We start from the raw sequence: 21,768 nt of genomic DNA, 5'->3' as shown, positions 1-21,768 counted from the left end.
ACCCAGTTCTCCAAAGGATCCCAGCACGTGTTTCCCTGTTGCCAAAGATCATGATAGCACTCTGTGACAATTCCTTCCAGCACTTCTGGATTCCATGCCCCAAATCCCACTATGCCCATATGTGAACAGTGCAAAGGTAGAGGGGAAAACACCTGCCCCCCCCCGCCTTAGTCTCAGATTGGAGATAGCAGTAGGGAAGCAGGGCAGACTGGGTCCCTTTTTCTGTGCTGTTCCAGAATGGGGGGGGGAGGTAATGTCAGGAGGCAGGACCACACCCCCTGTTGTGACATCAGGGGTGAGGCCACACCCCCTGACATCGTCTGGCCCACAGCAGGCAATTTGGCCCCACAGCACAAAATAGTTCTGCACCCCGCTTTAATCCCTGCTGGTTGTGAAAACAGTTCATAAGTTAAAGCAGGGGTGAGCAACCAGCAGCCCTCAGCCTAATTTCAAAAGGCCTCTGCAAGCGATCAGTTCAGACCTCTGCTAAGAGCCATCTGTCCCTCCCTTGCCAGCATCCTCCTGGGGAAGGAAGGAGGGGAGAGAAAAGGGGCGGCAGAAGGAGAGAAAGAGAAAATGGATTGGTGGACAGAGGAATAGAGGGAGGGAGGGCGGGATGGAGAGAGTAGGGGTGGCCTTGCCCACAGTTGGCACTAGCATGCAGCCCCCGAAAGATTGCAGTCCTCCTGAGGGAATGCAGCCCTCAATAGAAAAAGCTTCCCCACCTCTGAGTTAATGCATGTTAATGGGTTTATTAAACAAATTCATGTGAATACCACCCAGGGGTATTAAGAATCATAGAATAGTAGGGTTGGAAGGGGCCTACAAGGCCATCGAGTCCAACCCTGTGCTCAATGCAGGAATCCAAGTCAGAGCATCCCTGACAGATGGCTGTCCAGCCTTACCTTGAATGCCTCCAGTGTGGGAGAGCCCACCACCTCCCTAGGTAATTGGTTCCATTGTCGTATTGCTAGGTATGTATGGGGCCCAGTGAGGGGTCTGAAAACATCTGATATCTATGGCATTACTGAAGCTAAACAGAGTGTGTGAGGCTGATCAGGGATCTGGATGGGAGGCTGCCGGAAGCCCTATGTAAGAGCAGGGATATAAATGACTAAATTAATGCACAAGTGAAGCCACCTTATTAGCCCCATAACTCAATTACAGAAATCTAATTTGCTTAATCATATGGGTTTTAGTCGATGTATCCATCGATTAAATTTGGGAAGCCCACTTCCTTTGCATTTAGATAATGGATGATGCATATATTGTACCTGGCATCTTCTTCGAAGAGGCACGATGGAAGGAATGCTGCTTTAAGGCTATGCTTGCCATCTGTAGTTTTTATAAGTACATGTACTAAACATAATGTCTTTTTTTTTAATCTGCCCACTTACAAAAGAATAATTTAGGACACATTCCTGTGCATCCTTAGACAGAAAAGAAGGCCTACTACTCCCAGCATGCCCCAGCTAGCAGGGCTGGCTGGGGCATGCTCAGAGTTGTAGGCTTTTTTCTGTAAACATGCATAGGATTGCAACTTTAACAGATCAATCGACTAAACCAGTCTTCTTCAACTTCGTGACCTCCGGCTGTATTGGACTACAGTTCCCACTAGTTGTAGTTCAAGACATCAAGTTCAGGAACCAGAATATACATTGGGATTTTTTAAAAAAACATTGATGGGAACGTGGCCACCTTACAAACCCATTCTAGGCATATCTGTATTTCATATTGTGAGAAGACAGACAGACTGTAACAACTGGGGCATTAGAAACAGAGCTGTCCTCGTTTTTATTAAGACATTTTACGGAGGAAGGTCCCGGTTAGGTTAAGACTAGTTGAGGTGGGCAGAGGCTAGCTTTGGGGGGTATAATTTTCCTCCCCAAATCATCATAATAGTAATAAATAACAGATTGACATGTATATTGTTGGGGTACAAAAATGAGTGGATCACTAGGGACCAGCTTAAGGGAAACTCCCCAGCCTGGGGGTGTTTGGCTGTATTCCCCCACAAAGCAAGGGTAGAAAACCCGGAGTTTATTCCCCTTCCTTGTCCTCTCCATGTGTGATGACATAGCAAATGTTCTTGTAGTCGACGTTGCCAGCTACATCTGGAGGGAAGGCATGCCACATGTTCTTGATCTGGTGGAGAGAGGAGAGGATTAAGGTGAGAGGTGGACAGATTTTTGAATCCGTTTCCCTTCCCAGGAGCTAAAAAAACACAGTATAATCCATTTCAGTAAATGTACTGGCATTTTAAAAATGCAGGTAACTAAGAAGGTGGAAGTAGAGAGCGAGGAATTTAGGAGCAAAGAGGTTGATGATGATAAGCATTTATTTTACAACTGCTGTTGCTACTCCGACTCCATCTCTGCCAACCTCATCAACTGCTTTCCATTTCTGCAATGGAAATTTAGCATTTAAACTACCCAATCAGGACTGAGCTGCTGTGTTGTAGGCCACTGGGGAAGGAGGAGGCAGTTTCTTGATAGAAAACTCTTAACTGACCATAGTTTTCTGTGAGGGCTACAACTCTAAACACAGATCTCTAGAACTGTGAGAGCACAAGCCTGCATAGACACTGCATGTTTCAGGCTGGGACCTACGTTTGGAAATGGGTTGCAATTACTCCATGGTGACAGAAAAACTCTCTGCACGTGCTCCGAAGCATTTCATTCTTTGACAACTGAAAAAAAAGATTTCAGAACAGAGCCCTGGCCTCAGCTCAGATTAAACCCTGCACGTATTCAAAATCAGTTTGGCAAATCAATGACATGTATGCAGGTATACCTGGTATAAATATAACCAAATTTAATATTCTACCCTGAGCATAATATTCTAGCTTTTTCAGAAGTTACATTTATTTTTTGGCAAGGAACAGCACATGGCAGAAGACCAATTGATAAGACAGGCATGGGGAGGAGGAATACTGGTGAGTGAGGAAAGGACTGGGACAACAGCATGATGCAGGGAAGTTCCCTTACCTCTTCATGAGTGAACCGGTCACACTGGGTGGTCAGGAGTTCTTCCAAGCTGTAGTGAGGCAAAAAGAATGGGGTGTGTGAAATATTTGTGACCCCCTATTAGATTGTTCCCAAACACTCAAATCCCGGGAAGTACTAGTTCCCCTCTACTCAGCACTGGTTAGGCCTCATCTGGAGTACTGTGTCCAGTTCTGGGCACCACACTTTAAGAAGGATGCAGACAAACTGGAGAGGGTTCAGAGGAGGGCAACAAAGATGATCAGGGGACTGGAAACAAAGCCCTATGAGCAGAGACTGACAGAACTGGGCAAGTTTAGCCTTGAGAAGAGAAGACTGAGGGGAGATATGATAGCGCTCTTCAAGTACTTGAAAGGTTGTCACAGAGAAGAAGGCCAGGATCTCTTCTTGATCATCCCAGAGTGCAGGACACGGAATAATGGGCTCAAGTTACAGGAAACCAGATTCCGGCTGAACATCAGGAAAAACTTCCTGACTGTAAGACCAATACGACAATGGAACCAATTACCTGGGGAGGTGGTGGGCTCTCCCACACTGGAGGCCTTCAAGACGAGGCTGGACAGCCATTTGTCAGGGATGCTCTGACTTGGATTCCTGCATTGAGCAGGGGGTTGGACTCGATGGCCTTGTAGGCCCCTTCCAACCCTACTATGATTCTATACTATTCTATGATTCTACTCCACTTTGCGTAGCCTCTGATTCTGGAGAACTTCCACGCCACAATCGCTTCTCACACAGACACACACCACATCCACTCATGCACACACACACTGTCTTGCACAAGCTCAAAGCCCCTACTGACAGAAATATTGTTGTTTGGAAATATTAGTTGCTATTCAGCAACGACCACACTTGCAAAATGGGGCCTTTTCATAGACAACCAGCCCCACCTTCTTTGAATCCCAGTTTTGCAAGAACTTTAATCCCACAACATACATATATCTACACCACCGATTCAGGGCTGGCATCAAAGGTAGGCATCGTCTGCCTAGGGCTCAAACCTAGCAGGGGCCCTCACTCCTCCTCTTCACCGCTGCAACCTGCTTGTTCCCTGGCTCTCTGCCTGTCAAGCAAGCAGGTGGTAGCAATGGTGAGAAAGAGGAGGAGGAGCAAGCGCTCCTGCTGAGGGTGTCTTGCCCAAGGGTCCTCAAAAACCTGGAGCCGGCACTGCACACATTTAACTTTCCTCATGGAATGGTAGCTTTATGAGGAGGACTACAGATCTCTTAAGAAAAATCTCAAAACCATCAACAATGTTAGTCTAGCTACCAGGGTTTTTTGAAAGGAAGTCATGACAATTATATTAGAATAAAACAGGTGGTAGAAGTTTGTAGTCCAGTCATGTGTCCAGTGTATCATCTGGGAGACAATGTGATGGTGCAGGCGTAAAAGCCAGTACATGGTTTGCCTGTCCAGTCCAAGCCTTGGGCTTGCACATTCCTTCCTCTACTCACATACTTGGATTCTCTCTCTGACTTCTGGTTTTGGGCCAACCATAGCTGACTTTCACATATCAATCAGTAAACTATGGTTTGCATTTACCCTCCAAACCAGAACTGGAAACTCACCTCAAACTGATTCTGGTTTGGAGGGTAAGCGCAAGCCACAGTTTGCCAATTAGAATGTAACGGCAAACCACGGTTTACTTGAACAAGCAAGTCAGGAAGGGGAATTGGAGCTTGTGACTGGAGGACGGGGGAATATGTGAACCCAAGGACAACCAAATCATGGTTCAGAGTTACACGCGGACCAGCCCAGTACCTCCATTGGAAGTGAGTTGGGGTAGATACTCACAATTGCTTCTTGACAGTGCCCTTGCCCTCAGGGTCCAGGACTTTGAAGGCGCCAATGATTACGTCCTCGGGATCAGCACCTGGCAGGACGAAGGGGGAGTGGCAGTGAGAGATGGGGACATGCCATCAAGTAGGGAAGCGGGAGGGAGATGGATGGGGGAATTACTCACCCTTCAGCTTCTCCCCAAACATGGTGAGAAAGACGGTGAAGTTGATTGGGCCGCTGGCCTCCTTGATCATGGCATCCAGCTCCTCATTCTTTACGTTCAGGCGCCCTGCAGAGCCAGGGATGGGAGGGTTAGCAGCTGAGGACTGGGTTTGTAGGGGTCCAGTCAACCAGTAAACTTTGGTTCACATCCCGCTTATACTGTCTTCCTCTTTCAAAATTCCCTTTTGTCTTACCCATAGCAGCGAATGTGTCTCGCAAGTCTTCCTTGTCAATGATGCCATCTCTGTTCTGGTCAATGACAGTGAAGGCCTAGGAAACAAAAGGAGAAGAAGAAAATACTGTGAGATTGTAGAAAATTCACATCCAGCCACCACTGCCCCAAACAAAAAACAGCATTGCTAGCATCTAGGACAGCTTTCTCAACCTGGTATACTCCACATGTGTTGGACTACAATTCCCATAATTCCCAGGCAGGGAAGGATGGGAGTTGTAGCCCAAGACATCTGGAGGGCACAAGGTTGAGGAAGGCTGATCTAGGATTTGTAGGGTAACCACCGTTGCAACCACCTTTGGATCCTGAATCTGCCCGCTCTCAAAAGCTATCTAGCACAGATCTGCATTATGTTTAGGGATGCACGAAAGGTACTTACCTTTCGGGGATTATGCTGATGGTGCGGGGGGAGGCGTTCCGTCCCTCCCCCCGGAATCCTCGCCGGGGGGGGAGGTGCTCCGTTCCCCCCCCCCCCCGGAATCCTGGCTGGCCGGCTGTGCCCTGCAGCGATTCTGCGGAGCCACCGGCTGGTTCCGCCAGCAGCCGGACATCTGGCCGCTGGCTAGCAGGGACGCAAATGGCAGCGGCCGTAGCCACCGCCGCCGTTTGCGTCCCTGCAGTCAGCCATGATAGGCTACGTAAATCTTTACATAGCCTATCACAGCTGATTAAAACACACACACATGCGTATGCAAATGGCGGCGGCCATGGCCGCCGCCATTTGCATCCCTTATTTTGGCACATCTTAGTCTACGTGAACATTTACGTAGACTAAGACGGCGAAAATAAGGGGAACACGAATAGCGTAGCGTCTACGCTATTTGCGTACGCGCATTTTTTTTTTTAAGTCAGCCGTGATAGGCTACGTAAAGATTTACGTAGCCTATCACGGTGTTTTTTTAAAATCTAGCCGTGATAGGCTACGTAAATCTTTATATAGTCTATCACGTTTGTTTGTTTTTTTTAAACCTGGAAATGGCGGTGGCGGCAGCCGGTCGGAAGACCGGCCACCGCAGCCGCCGAACTGCCGCCAGAGGCACCGCCACCAGGAAGATCCGCCCCAGGTAAGTCCCGTCCCAGGGGGGTGGCGGGCCATTCCGCCACCGATTTCGGGGGGCCGAATGCGCTGGCATTCGGCCTCCCCGAGATCTGTGGCGAAACTTTCGTACATCCCTAATTATGTTGCCACAGCTTTACAGATATTTGCACACAAATATGGACTTCCATTTGCTACAGCTTTGTGTAATACTTGCATGCAATTCAGTACAAACTCTGTGTGAAGGTAAAACGGCCGTGATGTACCCATAAGATTTTGCTGGTACTCCAAGGACCCACCTGTGGAGCAAATGTCTGAACATGGGAATTTCATACCACCACTGCAGCACAAGAAACGCAGTGATTTTCAGTGGAGTCGGGTCATGTATTGAGCTGCCAGTTGCCAAGTGTTGGGTAACCAAGTGATCAGGAACAGAAGTGTATGTGTGAATGAGCCCTAAGCTCAGCAATGGATGTTTTGTTGGTATGCCGTACCCGTCCATGCTCATCACTGGTGAATGGAAGATTGCACAAACCCACGCTTGTATTGTGGACATTTGCATACGGTTTGATTCCTTTGTTTCATTGCGTAATTGGCCATGAGGTTGACACACACAGTATGCCATCTTTTGTCAAGCATGAACTTACTTTTAAAAAGTCAGCATTGATTTGCGGAAAGAATATTAAAAGGAGCATTCTGACTGCAAGAACCATTGGGAGTGGATAGGAAAGATGTGGGGTATGGATAGATGGATGGCCTCTGGATCCCACCCTCCTTTAGGTTCCATAGTATGGGCAACTTTCTGTCCTTGGTACAGGTTGGTACAAAGTTGGACCCAGCCTCCAACTTAGATCACCATGTTTTGAGAACGACAACTCTAGAATGAGGGTAACAATCAGTCCGGTGACAAAGATGACAAAGAATTGGACCTACATAGCCAAGAGCAGCTTTCCCCAACCCGGTGCCCTCCAGATCTGTTTGGACTGCAATTCCCATCATCTGGGGATAATGGGAATTGTAGTCCAAACACATCTGGAGGGTGGCAGGTTGGGGAAGGCTGGCCAAGATAAGAGAAGGAGAAGGGGGAGATGATATATTAGTGGCTTCTAACCACCTCAAAAATTGTGACATGCAAGAAGACAAAACATTAATGCGGGGCCATTGAGTGTCAGCCAAGGCACAGTAGGTTCTACCAACTGTGTAATTTATTCAGGGAAATTCCCACATCTCTGCTCTCTGTAATTTTTATGAGTTGACTGGAAGGGAGCCTCTGAGCAACTGGCCAGGGTTGGACCAAATGTTCCTTGTTGTCCCTTTTCCTGTTCTCCTCTCTGACACTGATCGAGCAATGCATTATGGGAATGGGGTGACGCCATCCCCAGCCAGCACACTCCCCTTCAGACCTCTCTTCTCCCTCCCCGCATCTCTGCAGCTGTGCCCTTGAGACACCTGTCACTCGATATCCCTCTTCGTCTCCAGCAGGAATGGGAACAATCTTAAACTGTCTCATATTCAACTCCATACCCCTCCCTAAGGGGACAGGTGGTACATTCCGAAGGAGCTGTTGATGAGGTCTCCAAAGGATGGCCGGGAGGGGAGGGGGTGGAAGAACTAACTCCCCCCAAGAACTAACACTCACTGCGTTATCCTCTCTTTCTGCTTTGTGCCGTGTCTCTCTCTTTCCAGCTAAACGTGATCTGCTAGCTAGTACATTGTGTCTGTGCAGAGCTACATCTCTTCTTCAGAGGACGAAGAGATGGAGGAGCTGCCAGAGAACATAGGTTACTGGGTGGATTAGAAATGTAATAAACAAAGAAATTATCTCTTCATTTCAAAGGGCGGTGGGGCAGAAATGCCATCATCTCGGCAACTCAGCATTGTCGTTTGAGTGGAGTCAGGGTGGCCACGTGTCCGACTTTACAGAGGACTGCCCTTGATGTGAAGGCATCCTCTATTTCAGACTTCCCCAACCCGGCAGCCTCCAGAGGTGTTGGACTACAATACCCATCATCCCAGCCAGGAGGCTGGGGATGATGGGTGCTGTTATCCAACACTTTTAGAGGCCTCCAGGTTAGGGAAGCCTCCTCTATTTGATCGGCTGTTTAAAGTCTGGTTTAAAGATAAAGAACCAAAAGAAGGGAGTGTGCAAGTCTGGTTTAAAGATAATGAACCAAAAGAAGGGAGAGGCAGGAGCCTTGAAGTTGCCCATCACCACTTAGCACTTGGGGAATGGACTGAGCAGGCACCCAGCTCCTGGGTGTGATGTCCTGCGTTTCTGTTCAAATGATAATACTTATTTTTAATACTTATAATTATATACATATACCATTATATATTTATATATGTACACATATATAATTGAGTGCATGCAAAAGTTCTGCATTCTCTCTCAGTGATGCATTTCCTCTCTTCTTTGGGATGATGCAAAAGGTGGAAGCACTTGCTTTCATAGAATCATAGAATAGTAGGGTTGGAAGGGGCCTACAAGGCCATCGAGTCCAACACCCTGCTCAATGCAGGAATCCAAGTCAGAGCATCCCTGACAGATGGCTGTCCAGCCTCATCTTGAATGCCTCCAGTGTGGGAGAGCCCACCACCTCCCCAGGTAATTGGTTCCATTGTCGTATTGCTCTTACAGTCAGGAAGTTTTTCCTGATGTTCAGCTGGAATCTGGTTTCCTGTAACTTGAGCCCATTATTCCATGTCCTGCACTCTGGGATGATCAAGAGGAGATCCTGGCCTTCCTCTCTGTGACAACCTTTCAAGTACTTGAAGGAGTGCTATCATATTCTCTTTTCAAGGCTAAACATGCCCAGTTCTTTCAGTCTCTCTTCATAGGGCTTTGTTTCCAGTCCCCTGCTCATCTTTGTTGCCCTCCTCTGAACCCTCTCCAGTTTGTCTGCATCCTTCTTCAAGTGTGGTGCCCAGAACTGGACACAGTACTCCAGATGAGGCCTAACCAGTGCTGAGTAGAGGGGAACTAGTACTTCCCGGGATTTGGAAGCGATGCTTCTATTAATGCAGCCCAAAAGAGCATTTGCCTTTTTTGCAGCCACATCACATTGTTGGCTCATATTCAGCTTGTGATCGACAACAATTCCAAGATCCTTCTCGCTTGTAGTGTGGTTGAGCCACGTATCCCCCATCTTGTAACTGTGCATTTGGTTTCTTTTTCCTAGGTGCAGAACTTGGCATTTATCCCTATTAAATGCCAAGTTCTGCCTTGGGGAGCATCGCCTGGATCGTTTTCCAACCCATGGATAAAACTGCCCATTCAGTGCACCGAAACAACACTCAGCGGGGGGGGGGGGAACCCCTTAACTACTCTTGGACAGGTGTGAAAAGGGCTAATGCAGCAGCAGTAACTATCGTGATTATTCATATAGCACCACTGCTGTACATTCCACTTTCCAGAGTAACAGAAGCCAAGGGTCCCTGCCCTGACGATCTTACAGTCAACATCTGACAGCATGGAAGCGAACTCTGAGAGTTTGATCCTGGCAAAGAACAGCAGTCCAGTCTAGGGAACCTTGTCAATTTTTTTTGAACAAAGCAACGCAAGATGCACGAAGCGCCACAGTGCAAGGAGCAAACTGAACCCAAGACACTGCCTTCTACAGTGTCAGACCACTGGCCCATGTAGGCCAGTGCCGTCAACTACTCTAACTTGCAAGACTCTCCCCAATATGGGGATCAGCAAAGCAAGAGGCTCAGAGAAGGTTCAGGGGGCAGTAGAGGTGACACCAGAAGAGAAGCTAAAGCTCTTCTTCTGATAGCCACTGTGGGAGTGGTAGCATAGTGCAGTAGTTTGAGTTTCGGACAAGGACTAGGAAGACCTGAAGTCAACCCCCGCAGTCAGCCACAAAGCTCACTGTGGGAGAAGTAGTTTAGGGTAGCAGTTAATGTGCTGGACTAGGGAGACCTGGGTTCAAATCCCGATGAAGCTCACCGGGTGACTTTGGGCCTCACACATCTAGGGATGTCAGAGAAATCCGCAACAGAACCAAATTAATTCAGATTTTTATTAATCCAACCTGCGGATTCTGCAGTGGACTGGCTTTTCCCTGTCGGGGAGATTCCACAGACTTGCTTTCTGGAATTTTATGCAAATTTTGTTGTAGAAAAATAGGCAAAAATAAAAAACTAGCCAAAAATGTGCATTTCCACCCAAAGTGTGAAAATGTGCATTGAGAGGAATTTGTATATTTTGGGGGGATTTGCGCATTTCACCTGTGCAAATTTGTGCAAAATCAAATTTGCGCACATTCAGAAACTACGTCCCCCACCCTGGATTCCATCAATGGGTGGGTGACAGAATAAAAGGCGCCTGACAATCCATGAAACAAATGAAATGAAAAATGGAATGGATTTTACACAATCCATACATCCCTACACATATCTCACAGAGTGCTTTTGAGGATAATGCACGATGGAAAGAGTTATAGGAAGAGCCACGTCAGCCTCTTGGAGCTCTTGGCCAGATTTTACATTGGAAAGAGAGTGACAGAAATATCGTAAGATAAATGCCACCAGGGCAAGGCTGGCTCTCTTCACCAAAGGTTTTAAAAACAGGTTTTCATCAAAAAGTAAAGAGGTGCAAAAAGAAAAAAGAAAAAAAAAGAGTTGACAACATGGCACAGAGGAAATACTCCTATGTTTGAGAAGGTTCCCAAAGGAGCTAGAATGAGCTACTTGTCCCATCACCAATGTAGCCTTTGTTTCCTTTTCTCTAGATTGAGACCTCAAGCTGAAGGGTTTGCAGGCTTTACAATGCTGGGCCAAACTTCACTTTCGGTGGATCTGAAGCCAGCCAGAAGGCTTTCTGCTGCCCACCCTCCCCCTCCAGGCCCGGCCACCCAGAATCTGTCTCCAGAGATCTCCTTGTAAGGAACTGCCGCTTGCTCCAAGCACAGATGTCGCCTACTTTCTTGGTCCTCCCTCACCCAAAATAGACACTGCTGCATCTCAAGAGTCTCAGAAGGGAAACAGCACCATTCTTGGGGTGGGGGTGTGGAGGGGAGGCAGCAGTGACACCTGCAAAATGGCAAGGAAGGGCCTCTCAGAAATGGAGACTCAAAGATCTCCGATGTGGAGGCGGGAAGGAGGTTGTCATGTGAAAGGCTCTGACCACCGTGCTGGCTTCCTGAGAGGAATAAATTGGGATTACGACTTGAATGGCGGGGTGGGGGTGGAATCTACCTTATACTGTGGAGGAGCTGGAGGAGACAGGAACACCTTCTAAGGCTGCAATCTTATGCACACTTCCTTGGGACTAAATGCCATTGAACAAAGTGAGGCTTACTTCTGAATAAATATGCCTAAGATTGTACAGCACAACTAGATGATGTTGACCATTTCAGCTCTTCTGGGACAGAGACAATGGAACTTGGTTAGAAGAACTTGGTCAAATTGTAGCACCTGTGATGCTTCTAACTCTCTCTCTCTCTCTCTCTCACTCACACACACACACACACACACCTTTAGAACTTGAGAATGTTCTACCATTAGCAACATTTGACAGAATCTGAACTGTACAAAGGTTCAAGTGAAGTTTAGGAAAGGAAGATTAGTGAGATGTGGGCCTCCACATAAATCTGTTAGATGGGATTTCAGAAGCTGTGGTCCCCCAATTGTTAAAGGATCAACTGTACATACTTAATCTGCCATGAGTGACTATCCATGTTTTGCTGTTTTTAAATGTCCACAGATGAGAACTCCACAGACACCGAAGGCACAGTACAGTCAGCAAATTCTTCCACATATCTCGGCCTTTCCTTCCTATGTACCTCCCCAGCCTTGTTGAACTCAAAGAAATTTAATTTATATTCCCTTCTGTGGCCTTTGGCTCTCTGACCTAGACATACATGTCCACATAAACCAGGTTCTCTCCAAACATTTAACTGTCATTGTTTGTTGCATCTAAAAATTCCCCAGTTGGTCAGTAACTTCCTCAAAGAGCAGATAAAAATTCTGCACTGAATAATCCAGGTAAGCTTTAAGGACAACATTATGTCCTGTATGTTCAGTGGCACAGTTAGATCATTTTAGACCCTGGACATAAAGCTCTTATGCCCCACTCTTTAGACTGCAACGTAGATGACTTCATTTACTGCAAATGGTCTTATGGGACCCCCTGCCCCTTTTAGATGGTAGTGTGTATTACTTCACTTTTTCCAAAATGTGGTAAGCCAGCACATTATTCCAAAATGTGGTAAGGCTCTTCTGGTCATTTTGCTGAGTGGAACCCTGGACTTAGCCACAGAGTCCAACTCTGATGGCCCCACCATATATATTATATTCCCCAGCAAATTCATTCCCTCCTCCATCTCTTCCCTTTTTTCTTACCTCTTTGAACTCCTGAATTTGTGTTTGGTCAAACATGGAGAAGACATTTGAGCTTCCTCCTTCTGCTGCTGCCCTTCTCTTTGCCTTCTTGGGTGCCTGTAATGGGTTAAGATGGGAATTCAGGATCAGAGCACTCCATCAGAATTAGAGTGGCCAAGTGTCCTGCCTCTGTTTGAGGACAGTCGTCTGTTTGAAGGTGTCCTCTATTTGAAGGGTCCACACCTTGTTTAAAGATAAAGAACCATAAGAAGAAGGAGAGGAGAGCAGCAGGTCCCTTGAAGTTGCCCGTCAATGGTTAGCACCTGGGCAGCAGACTGAGGCGCACACAGGTCATCTTTTCACAGTCTTCCCCATTAGGGCAAGATATATTGTATTTCATTTAAACCATAGTAATTGTTTCTAATTCTGCACCTATACTTATAAATTAGCATATGCTGATGTTATGCAAATCTGTCATGTTCTTTTGTCCTCTTTTTTGGTGATGGATAAATAGCCACTTTATACATAGCATGAAAATACATGACATTTTATTAAGGGTGGGAAAGGGACCATACCTTCTGCAGGTTTCTAGGGAATTAAATATTGACGAGGTTGCTGAATATAATTAAGTGCATTTTTTGATAATTGTATACATTTCTGTCTCAGGAAAAAATGCATCTGGAAACCATTTTCACTTTTAAATAAATATTCCTACATCATCTTTATAACCATATTTTCCAATCTCCCTCTCCCGTCTTCATTAAATGATTCTTATATCACTATGATCCCTAAGTCTGGCAAAGATCATATCATTGTGCAAATTTTCAGCCTATTTGCTAATTAATATAAATATTACAATATTAATGTGCTGTTAATAATTAGCATTAATTAATGGACTTCAAGAAGTTATTACAACACTCATTGAAGCAGATCAGGTGAGACTTATCAAACATCGACAGGGGGCTGATAACCTTAGATTCGTTGCTGATCTGATAGCTTTAAATAGTGATAGAACGGACCAGGCCACCATTGTTTCTTTGGATGCTAAAAAGGCCATATAGTTACCACAATGAGTTGAAAAACTGGGAGAAAAAAAGAGCCTTTGAGGAACAAACTCAAAACATTTGTTATTGTTGAGAAATCACACGTTTTAGCTTGAGAAATGGCAGAACCAGCAACTCCTGCTTCAGATCATGGGGCTGAAGTAGATAATGATTGCGATTCCACCCCAAAATCTCTACTTGAGATTTGTGGCAACTAATCTTTATCAGCCTGATATGGGTGTGGATGTGTCATGCTCAGCAAATTGCTTATGTCTCTTGAAATTGTCTACATATTTTAGCTTACAAAAACTATTTTTATGGTAATAAAGACATAGATGTTAATAATACGTGGTGTGATATTTTCCTGTAGAAAGACAGTTTGGGCAAATAGAACTTGAGTGAGCAAACATTATTTGGTGACAAATAAGAAGTGCACCAGAAAATGCTACCAATGCAGAGCTGATGTGTGTAATAGCATGCAGGTTCGGGGGAGGGGAGGAGCTCCACAAAACAACAATGTAAATATCTCTAGCTGCTTTCTGAGCGCTGCCCTGTATGTGAAAAGCCAACCAGAGGAGAGATTTACCCTCTTTTCCACCAGTTTTCTCTTCCAACCTTAGTCCACCATACGTCTTCTTTGAACAATGCTACTCTGATTATATATCAATATGTATGTATGTGTGTGTGTCTCTATGAGTCTGCATGCGTATGTACGTATTTAATTATGTGATTGTGATCTACAGGCCCAGGAGCTATCACCTGCTGCTTAGAACAGCTGTTGGCTCCCCATTCCCACCAGTTATGCTTCCTTATGATCCGCATCTAAGCATAGGGCCAAACCAGGACATGGCAAAGCACAATCATCTGGAGATACCATAGAGCATTCCCAGTACTTTTACAATGTGCCCATCGCTACTGGGGGTGGGATGATATCACAACTTGGCCCTCAAGTGGTGACAGTTGACAAGGGGGCCAGTTCCGGAACATTCCAAAGTGGCACAAGGAATGGCAAAGCATGGGTAGAAGGGGATTTGGAGATCCAAATGTACCAAAGCACAAATTCACAAAATGGCACTCCTGATTCCTTTGAAAGTAGGTTTGGAGCAAGAAGAAAAACAGGAGCCTAAGGGGTGGTGGCTTCTTGATCAACCTGCAGTACTGCCTAAGAAGTGACCAGAACCTCCCAAATATGCCTCGTAACACTTCAGGAATCCCTGCACTATAAAGTAAGAGATGGAGATGCAGCCTTCCTTAACCTGGGGCCCTCCAGATGTGCTGGGCTACAACTCCCAAAGGCCCAGCTGGCTGGGGATGATGGAAATTGTAGTCCATCACATATGGGGGGCACCAGGCTGGAGAAGGCTGACACCCTCTGACAGTGAGGATGTGCCTCTCAGTAAAATTGGATGTGTGTGCATGTCTGGTGAGATTTCAAGTCACACAAAGAGATTTCCAGGGCAAAGGAAAAAAGTATATTCCTTTTGTTTCTTGTTCCAAAAATAGGAAGGGTTCCACTGTCCCCCTTGATGCTGGCTCCATTTGTCTGGATCTTGCTGTGCCTCCAGGAATGTGACTCCTGAGGTTTCTGTCTGCTCAGCAGTCGCTCAGCTAACGTTTGCTCCTTCAAAAAGAAAACAGCCAGAAGGGGATCCAACTGATTCCAGGCTGGGTAAAGCACCCTGCTGCAACATTCAAGAAGAGCATGATGCATTCACCAGCAGGTTTCGGGGTGCATAGCCGAGCAATGGAAATGGGATATTAAGGGAGAGAGATGGTGGGGGGAGGAGTCCAGTTTCAAGATCAAGTTTCAGTGGGGGACAGTGAAGGACCTGCAATTCAGAGAAGTGTTGAATCATCATCCCTAATATGACATTCTGCACCCTGGTCCACCTTCACCTCTCCAAAGTTCTTTTCCCCTTGTCACACACCCACCCCGCTATCTCAGCTGCTCTCCAGCTTTCCAACTCATATGGCTTCTCCCAGACTGTCTTCAATAGCTCCAAAGTATCCCCTGAACACAATATTTCTTCTGCCCAGACAGGGAAATTTATAAGTCGAAAGAAAATGAAATGGATAGATTTATGTGTGTAACAGAAAAGGGGTGCGGGGGAGACAGAGAAACAAAAGACAAGAGAGGCCTATAAGACACTTTTTGTTGTGCCAGAAAATTTAAGGAAAACCAGGAAGGGGATCTCCCCGCATTGTCCAACATCTTTTGTTGAATGGACACCTTTCAGCAAGACAATTTGAAAGGTTGCTGATGTAACCCATAGTCTTACACTCACTTCTATTTTGAAATAAAAGAAAGCAGATCAATAGATTGATCAACTGATGCTCCCCCCCCACTTTTTTTCATTTTCTCTCCTCTTTGTACATTTCCACTAGCCTGGATAAGAAGCCAGCTGCCAGTTTCCTCTGCACCTAATTTCCTTAGGGACCTTTGGTGCCTGCACCCTTTCTCTCTCTTCCACTTACCATTTTTTCTCAGCAGGCAGGCAGGTGGATGAACAGCAGCGGGTGCGGTGGGGATGTCCCAAGGGCCAGAAGGGCAAGCAGCCTAGACACAGGCTGAGAATTCCCCTGGGGTTATATAGACTCCCCCTGCGGGAGGCGGGGCAGCTAACTATAGCCACATCTTCAAGTTTGGCTCCAGGGTTGCAGGGCGGGGGGGAACCAGAGTCCAGAAATAGACTCCAGAGGAACGCAAACGGGCCAACTCCTTTCTTGGAGAAGGGAAAGGTATATTGGGCTGGACAGTTCCTAACTCAAAAAATCTTATTAACCCAGGGGTCTGTTGTACCCCGGCTTCCTAACTTCCTGCCCCACCCAATTTCATTGCAGCAAGAGCCTCTGCTCCTATTTAGGTTCATCTTCTCTTTTGTCAAGACACAATGTATTATTATTATTATTCCTTGAATAGTGTCAGCAATATGCAGGGTGCTTTAGAAAGTATATGAGGCCAGGTCCCTGCCCCGAGATGATTACAGTTTAAGTTTGACACAGGAGAGGTAGGAGAGGAATGTGGGAGGAGGTAATGAAGGTGGTGTAGACAGGAGAAGAATATGTATTAATTTCAGTCACTAGTTGCAGGGTTAGTTACAGAGAGATTATGCCAAAGGCTTTGCAGAAAAGTTTTTTTTTCTTTTCTTCTTTGATGACATTCAGGGATCTGGAGTTCACTTTGGCGATATTTTGTCTGATTATTTGATACGCTCAGCTTTGCAGAGTACAAAAAGCAAGTTCTCATCCTGAAACTTAAAAAGCTAACCCGTGAGCCTTTAACTTGGAAGCTAACTTTAACTTAAGGGTCAGTCTAAGCCCAACTGGACACCTGACTGGTGGGGGTGGGGGGTGGGGAAGGAACACCCGCAGGTACTTGCTGGAAAGGGCAACTGATGCTGGCCCTCTGTCCCAAGACAGGTTCTAAGGCAGCCGTCTTCAGGCCGCCACTCTCCAGATGTTCTGGATTGCATTCCCCATAGGGGAGTTGTAGGTCAGCACATCTGGAGGGCAGGCTGTTCGAAGGCCTCACACATCAGTGTTAAAGTGCAGAAAGCGGGATGAATAGACTCCTTCTTTCCTTAGTCCCTTTCCCCCACCCTTCCTCCCTCACTCTCAGGCAAGGGTATCCAGTATCCCTGAGAAAATTTCCTTTTTGGGATTGTTGGCCCCAGCTGTCACTGATGACTGAGACACTCAGGCAGGAGTAGAGGCTCCTAAAGATAGCAATCTGAGCTTCTTTCCTCAACCCAGGCCATTGCAAGCAGGCTCTGTCCATTCATCCCTCTGCTTCATCCACTGACTCCGCAATTTCCCTTCTAAAGAACCCCAATTATACCCACTGTGTCGCGATGAAGGCTGAGAGTGGAAAGAGGATGTGAGAGAGGGAAAACTGTAGGCCGAAAGCCATAAGCTCCTGCAGCTATTCCAAGCTCAGCTTTCTTCCTTATCTGGGGATCGGCAGCTAGAGATTCCAGGGAGAAATCCAGTCCTCCGGGTACCACAACTGCCAATCTAGAGGCAAAAGAGGCACGAAGATGGTGCTGTAGCCACAGAAACATCTCATTGGCAGTCTGTTTTGGGGGAATGGTGAATCCCTCGCTTGTTGGTCTAGGGATATGATTCTTGCTTTGGGGGCAAGAGGTACCAGGTTGAAATTCTAAAGAAGCCCCTTAAATTTGGAGAACAAGGGCCATAGCTCAGTGCAGAGCACATGTTTTGCATGCAGAAAGTCCCAGGTTCGATCCCTGTCATCTCCCGGTAGGGCTGGAAAAACTCCCACCTGAAAGCCTGGAGAGCCACTGCCAGTCAGTGTCGACAATACTGGGCTAGATGGACCGATGGTCTAACTCAGTAGAAGGCAGCTTCCTATGTTCCTTCCTCAAAGGCCCTCTCATAAACCTAACTGCTGATCGGGGGCCTCCTGCTTTAAAAGCGGACAGAATTATTGACCAGACTTGCCATCGACAGTAGGCTCAAACCTCACATCATGGTAGATTCCCCACTCACTGCTGCAGAATGGCAGAATATGGCATTCAATGAGGGAAAGGAACGATTTAGCAACAGGGGAGCTGCGATGGAGCAGCGTGATGGAGAAGACATGGGGGCCCTATTTTGGAGAAGGGTAGATGGGTGTGAAAGACTGAAAGATTGAGTGGTAAAGTGGGGGGAGACATAAAAGCAAAGAAACTCACTGAAAGAGGGAACAATGGAATTAGCAGGAAAAAGCAGCTGTTGCAGTGCTGGTGATGATTTGTGTGAGATGTGCTGACGGGAGGACAGAGGAACCTGAGAGTTTTGATAAGATGGAGAAAAGTGCAGGAGGGCTAGAGCCCATCAACTCAGCTCAGGGTAACCTGAAACTCTAGGCATTTTCCAACTACCCATGCTGAGCTGACACATCCTCCTCTTGGACACATGCCCAAGATGGAAGAAGATATTCCCTGCTAGCCTAGTGATGTACCTTCTGTACTCCCAGCCTGGGAATCAAGCTTGGGACTTCTGGCACCTTGGGACATAAGAAGCGACCTTATACCGAGCCAGACCATTGGTCCTTCTAACCCAGTATTGTCTCCACTGATTGGCAACAGCCCTACCTGGAGAAGCTGGGGATTGAACCTCGGGCCTTTGGTGTGCAATGCACGTGCTCTCTCTGCTGTGGTCCTTCCCCTGTGCACACGTATGTCCTCCAAATGCTCCTGTGTCTAACTGCTGTATGACAGATATCTTGGGGAAGGGCCATAACTCAAGACAAGAGCGCATGCTTTGCATGCAGAAGGTCCAAGGTTCAGTCCCCAAAGACTCCTGTCTGAAACCCTGGAAAGCTGCTGTCAATCAGTGTTGTAGATACTGAGCTATCTGGACCAATGGCAAGACTCGGTATAGGGCAGCTTCCTATGTTCCTATCTAAGTGATACAGCTTTTCCTAGCAAGGAGAGGCAATACTGGGGAAGTGGTACATTGACCATTTGAATTTCTTACTGCAGAGCTCTTGAAAGCAAATTAAGTATCTGAGAAAAAACGGTGAAACCATATAATGTGTGTTATAGTCATGTAAATCTATGCACACCTAAAATTAGTTTGGCTGTACAAAAGAAGGGAAGAGACCAACACTATTATTATTGGTAGTATTCTCTCTTTGTAATATTATTTATATAGCACCATTTATATACATAGCACTTTACAAAGAACAAGTATGACAGGGTGAGGCTGAGGCTTACAATCTAAAATAGACACAGGGAAATAACAGAGGAGGGTGGAGGGAAATGGAAGCATGGGTGAGCAGGGGAAGAATAGGTGATTATTTCAATTACATGTAGTTTGGCTTAATTCCAATAAGCTACAAGGACTAAGGAGATGATCCAAAGGCTTCCTGGATAAGGTGAGCTTTAAGGGAGGACTTAAAAGGAAATACTGGATGTGGTTACGCAGAGGCATTCTGAGAGGCACTTCCAGGCATAAGTGGCAGCAAGGGAAAATGGGCAGAACTATTCCAGGGAGTGGGAGACCTTTAGACAGCTGAAGGTTTGAGGAGCCAGCCGAACAAAGGTCGCAGGAAGGGATGTGTGGCAATTTGAGCACAGAGAGATAAGGAGAGACAAGGCCATGCAGGACTATTAAGGTAAGAATAAGAAGCTTGTGCAGCATCCGGGTGCAGGACAGGAGAGGGATTTTAAGGCGTGGTTATGGCCAGAATGATGAAAAAGGTGAATAATTTTGGCAGCAGAGCGCTGGATGGATGTAGCAGATGAAGGTGAGACAATGGAAGGCCAGAGAGAAGATGAAGCCCAGTGGCGCCGCTGGGTTCAAGAAGGCACTGGGCATGATGGCCTTTGTACCCCACCCCCACTACACTGCTTTCTCTCCCCACCTCCCCCCACCTGTACCTGGTGGCAGAAAGGAATACAGTAGGTTCCTTCTTTATTTTGTTTTATGAGAAAAAATAAATATAAAGGGGACCCATTTCTTCCCATCACTGCCCATCACCTGGTAAACTGTGGGAGTGGGGGGAGACACACACAGATCCCTTTTTCCTTCCCATCTTTCAAACCTTTTACAGTTCCAGCTCCAGTGCGTTCAAACCTCTGTAAAAAGCTTTTAAGAAAGAAAGAAAGAAAGAAAGAAAGAGGGACAAAGTCCTCCTCTTTCCCCTGTGGTCAGTCCTCTCCCCTCCAAAATTAGGTGGTTGGCAGTGACAGCAGTTACTGCAACTTCTTTTCCTTTTTCCTTTTTACAGAGTGGATGCGTGAAGCGAAGCACCAGTCAGCCATGCCTGCCCTTGTCGGTCTTGAGTGCCTCTGGGGCCCATGTGGGGCCCAGAGGCACAGCAACTGAAAAGGGCAGGCAATCTGCATACACGCTCCATTAAAAGGAAGAAAAACAACAAAAATTAGAGGTTGCAGTGACTGCCACCAATGAGGCCCCAGGCCCCTTTAAGTACTCCCTGGACTGCAGGGCCCCAGACCTGCGTCCCATAGTCCGGCCTTAGCAGCGCCACTGATGAAAACTGCAATAGTCAAGGTGAGAAATGACAAGGGCACGGACGAGAGTTTTCACTGAAGGGGCAGAGAGCAAGTACCATGTTTTTGTAAAGGAAGGAGCAATATGATTTAGCAACAGACTAAATACGTGGGGCAAAGGGGAGAAAGAGAGACTAAGGGGGCTATCCTATGCATGCTTAGGGAGAGAAAAAGTTCCACAATTCCCAGCATGCCCCAGCCAGCATGGCTAGCTCGGGCATGCTGGGAATTGTAGGGCTTCTTTCTCTCTAAACATGCAGAGGATTGCACCGTACGAGAAAGCCACGGCTTCCTGCCTAGCCAGCACTGTGCCTGCATTAAGGGCCCCTCCTCTTGCTGGAGACAGGGCCCCGGGAGCGTCGCGCCCTGCAGAACACCGTGGCTGGCCGACATGAGCGCTGCTGGGGCCTTGGTCAAGTTCTTGTAAAGAACTTGTGGGCGGTATCCCCTAAAACGTTATTCACGTTGGGCGCTTCCCCTCGCCTCCCATTCGTCAACCTTGGTGCCAATCATATTTCAATCAATCTATCTTCCCCATCACCCCCTTCCCAACCACCAATGCGTTTCCTTAACTGGCACAGGAGAACGTCAATTAAACGTCGAACCCGCCCCCGTCGGTCGTTATTGGCTAATCCTGGAACACCTCGCACGCCTGCATGAAGAGGCTCTGGCCTTTCATTGGATTGGTTAACGTCAGAAATGTTCGCGCTCATATCCACATCTTGGCATTCCATTGGTTCACTAGCACGCTACTCATCAAAGGTCACGCCTCAGGCTGCCCCTTGATTTGACAGGAACCGTCGCTTTTCTCGTTGGCCGCCTATAAACGTCACGTGCATTCGTGACTTTAGATGGTTAATTTTCGCTCGGGCCGGTGATTGGAGAATCTTGCCGGTTCTTCTTCTTATTGGCTGAATGATTGTTTAAGCGCACACCTTCTTTTCCTTTTTAAATGACTACACTCAGCTCCATTCCGATTGGTCTAGCTTCCCCGGCCTCTCGGTAAGAAAATGGATTGCTGGTTCTGAATTGCTATCTCTGATTGGCGGGTGCTTTCCGCTAGTCCCACCTTTTGAGTGAGTTCCTTATCGCCGCCCTTCCTCATTTT

At 46.8% G+C, this 21,768-nt stretch overlaps 1 protein-coding gene across 1 annotated transcript; it reads right to left on the bottom strand.

Annotated features, from left to right (window-relative positions):
- Positions 1 to 1,330: 1,330 nt before the first annotated feature.
- Positions 1,331 to 18,810, bottom strand: MYL11 (myosin light chain 11). The gene is made up of 7 exons (XM_084805869.1): positions 18,738 to 18,810; positions 12,620 to 12,715; positions 5,201 to 5,276; positions 4,969 to 5,073; positions 4,800 to 4,878; positions 2,988 to 3,036; positions 1,331 to 2,145 (listed from the first exon to the last, which is right to left on the bottom strand). The coding sequence occupies exons 2-7, from the start codon at positions 12,653 to 12,655 to the stop codon at positions 2,041 to 2,043; spliced, it is 450 nt and encodes a 149-aa protein (XP_084661995.1). The 5' UTR covers positions 12,656 to 12,715; positions 18,738 to 18,810; the 3' UTR covers positions 1,331 to 2,040.
- Between the last annotated feature and the right edge of the window lie 2,958 nt (positions 18,811 to 21,768).

This window comes from Heloderma suspectum, chromosome 6 (assembly GCF_057233095.1).
Source record: "Heloderma suspectum isolate Gila_16-S chromosome 6, 16-S_ref, whole genome shotgun sequence".
Classification (NCBI taxonomy): domain Eukaryota; kingdom Metazoa; phylum Chordata; class Lepidosauria; order Squamata; family Helodermatidae; genus Heloderma; species Heloderma suspectum.
Note: the sequence above shows the minus strand (reverse complement) of the source record. Positions and strands in the feature narration are given on the sequence as shown.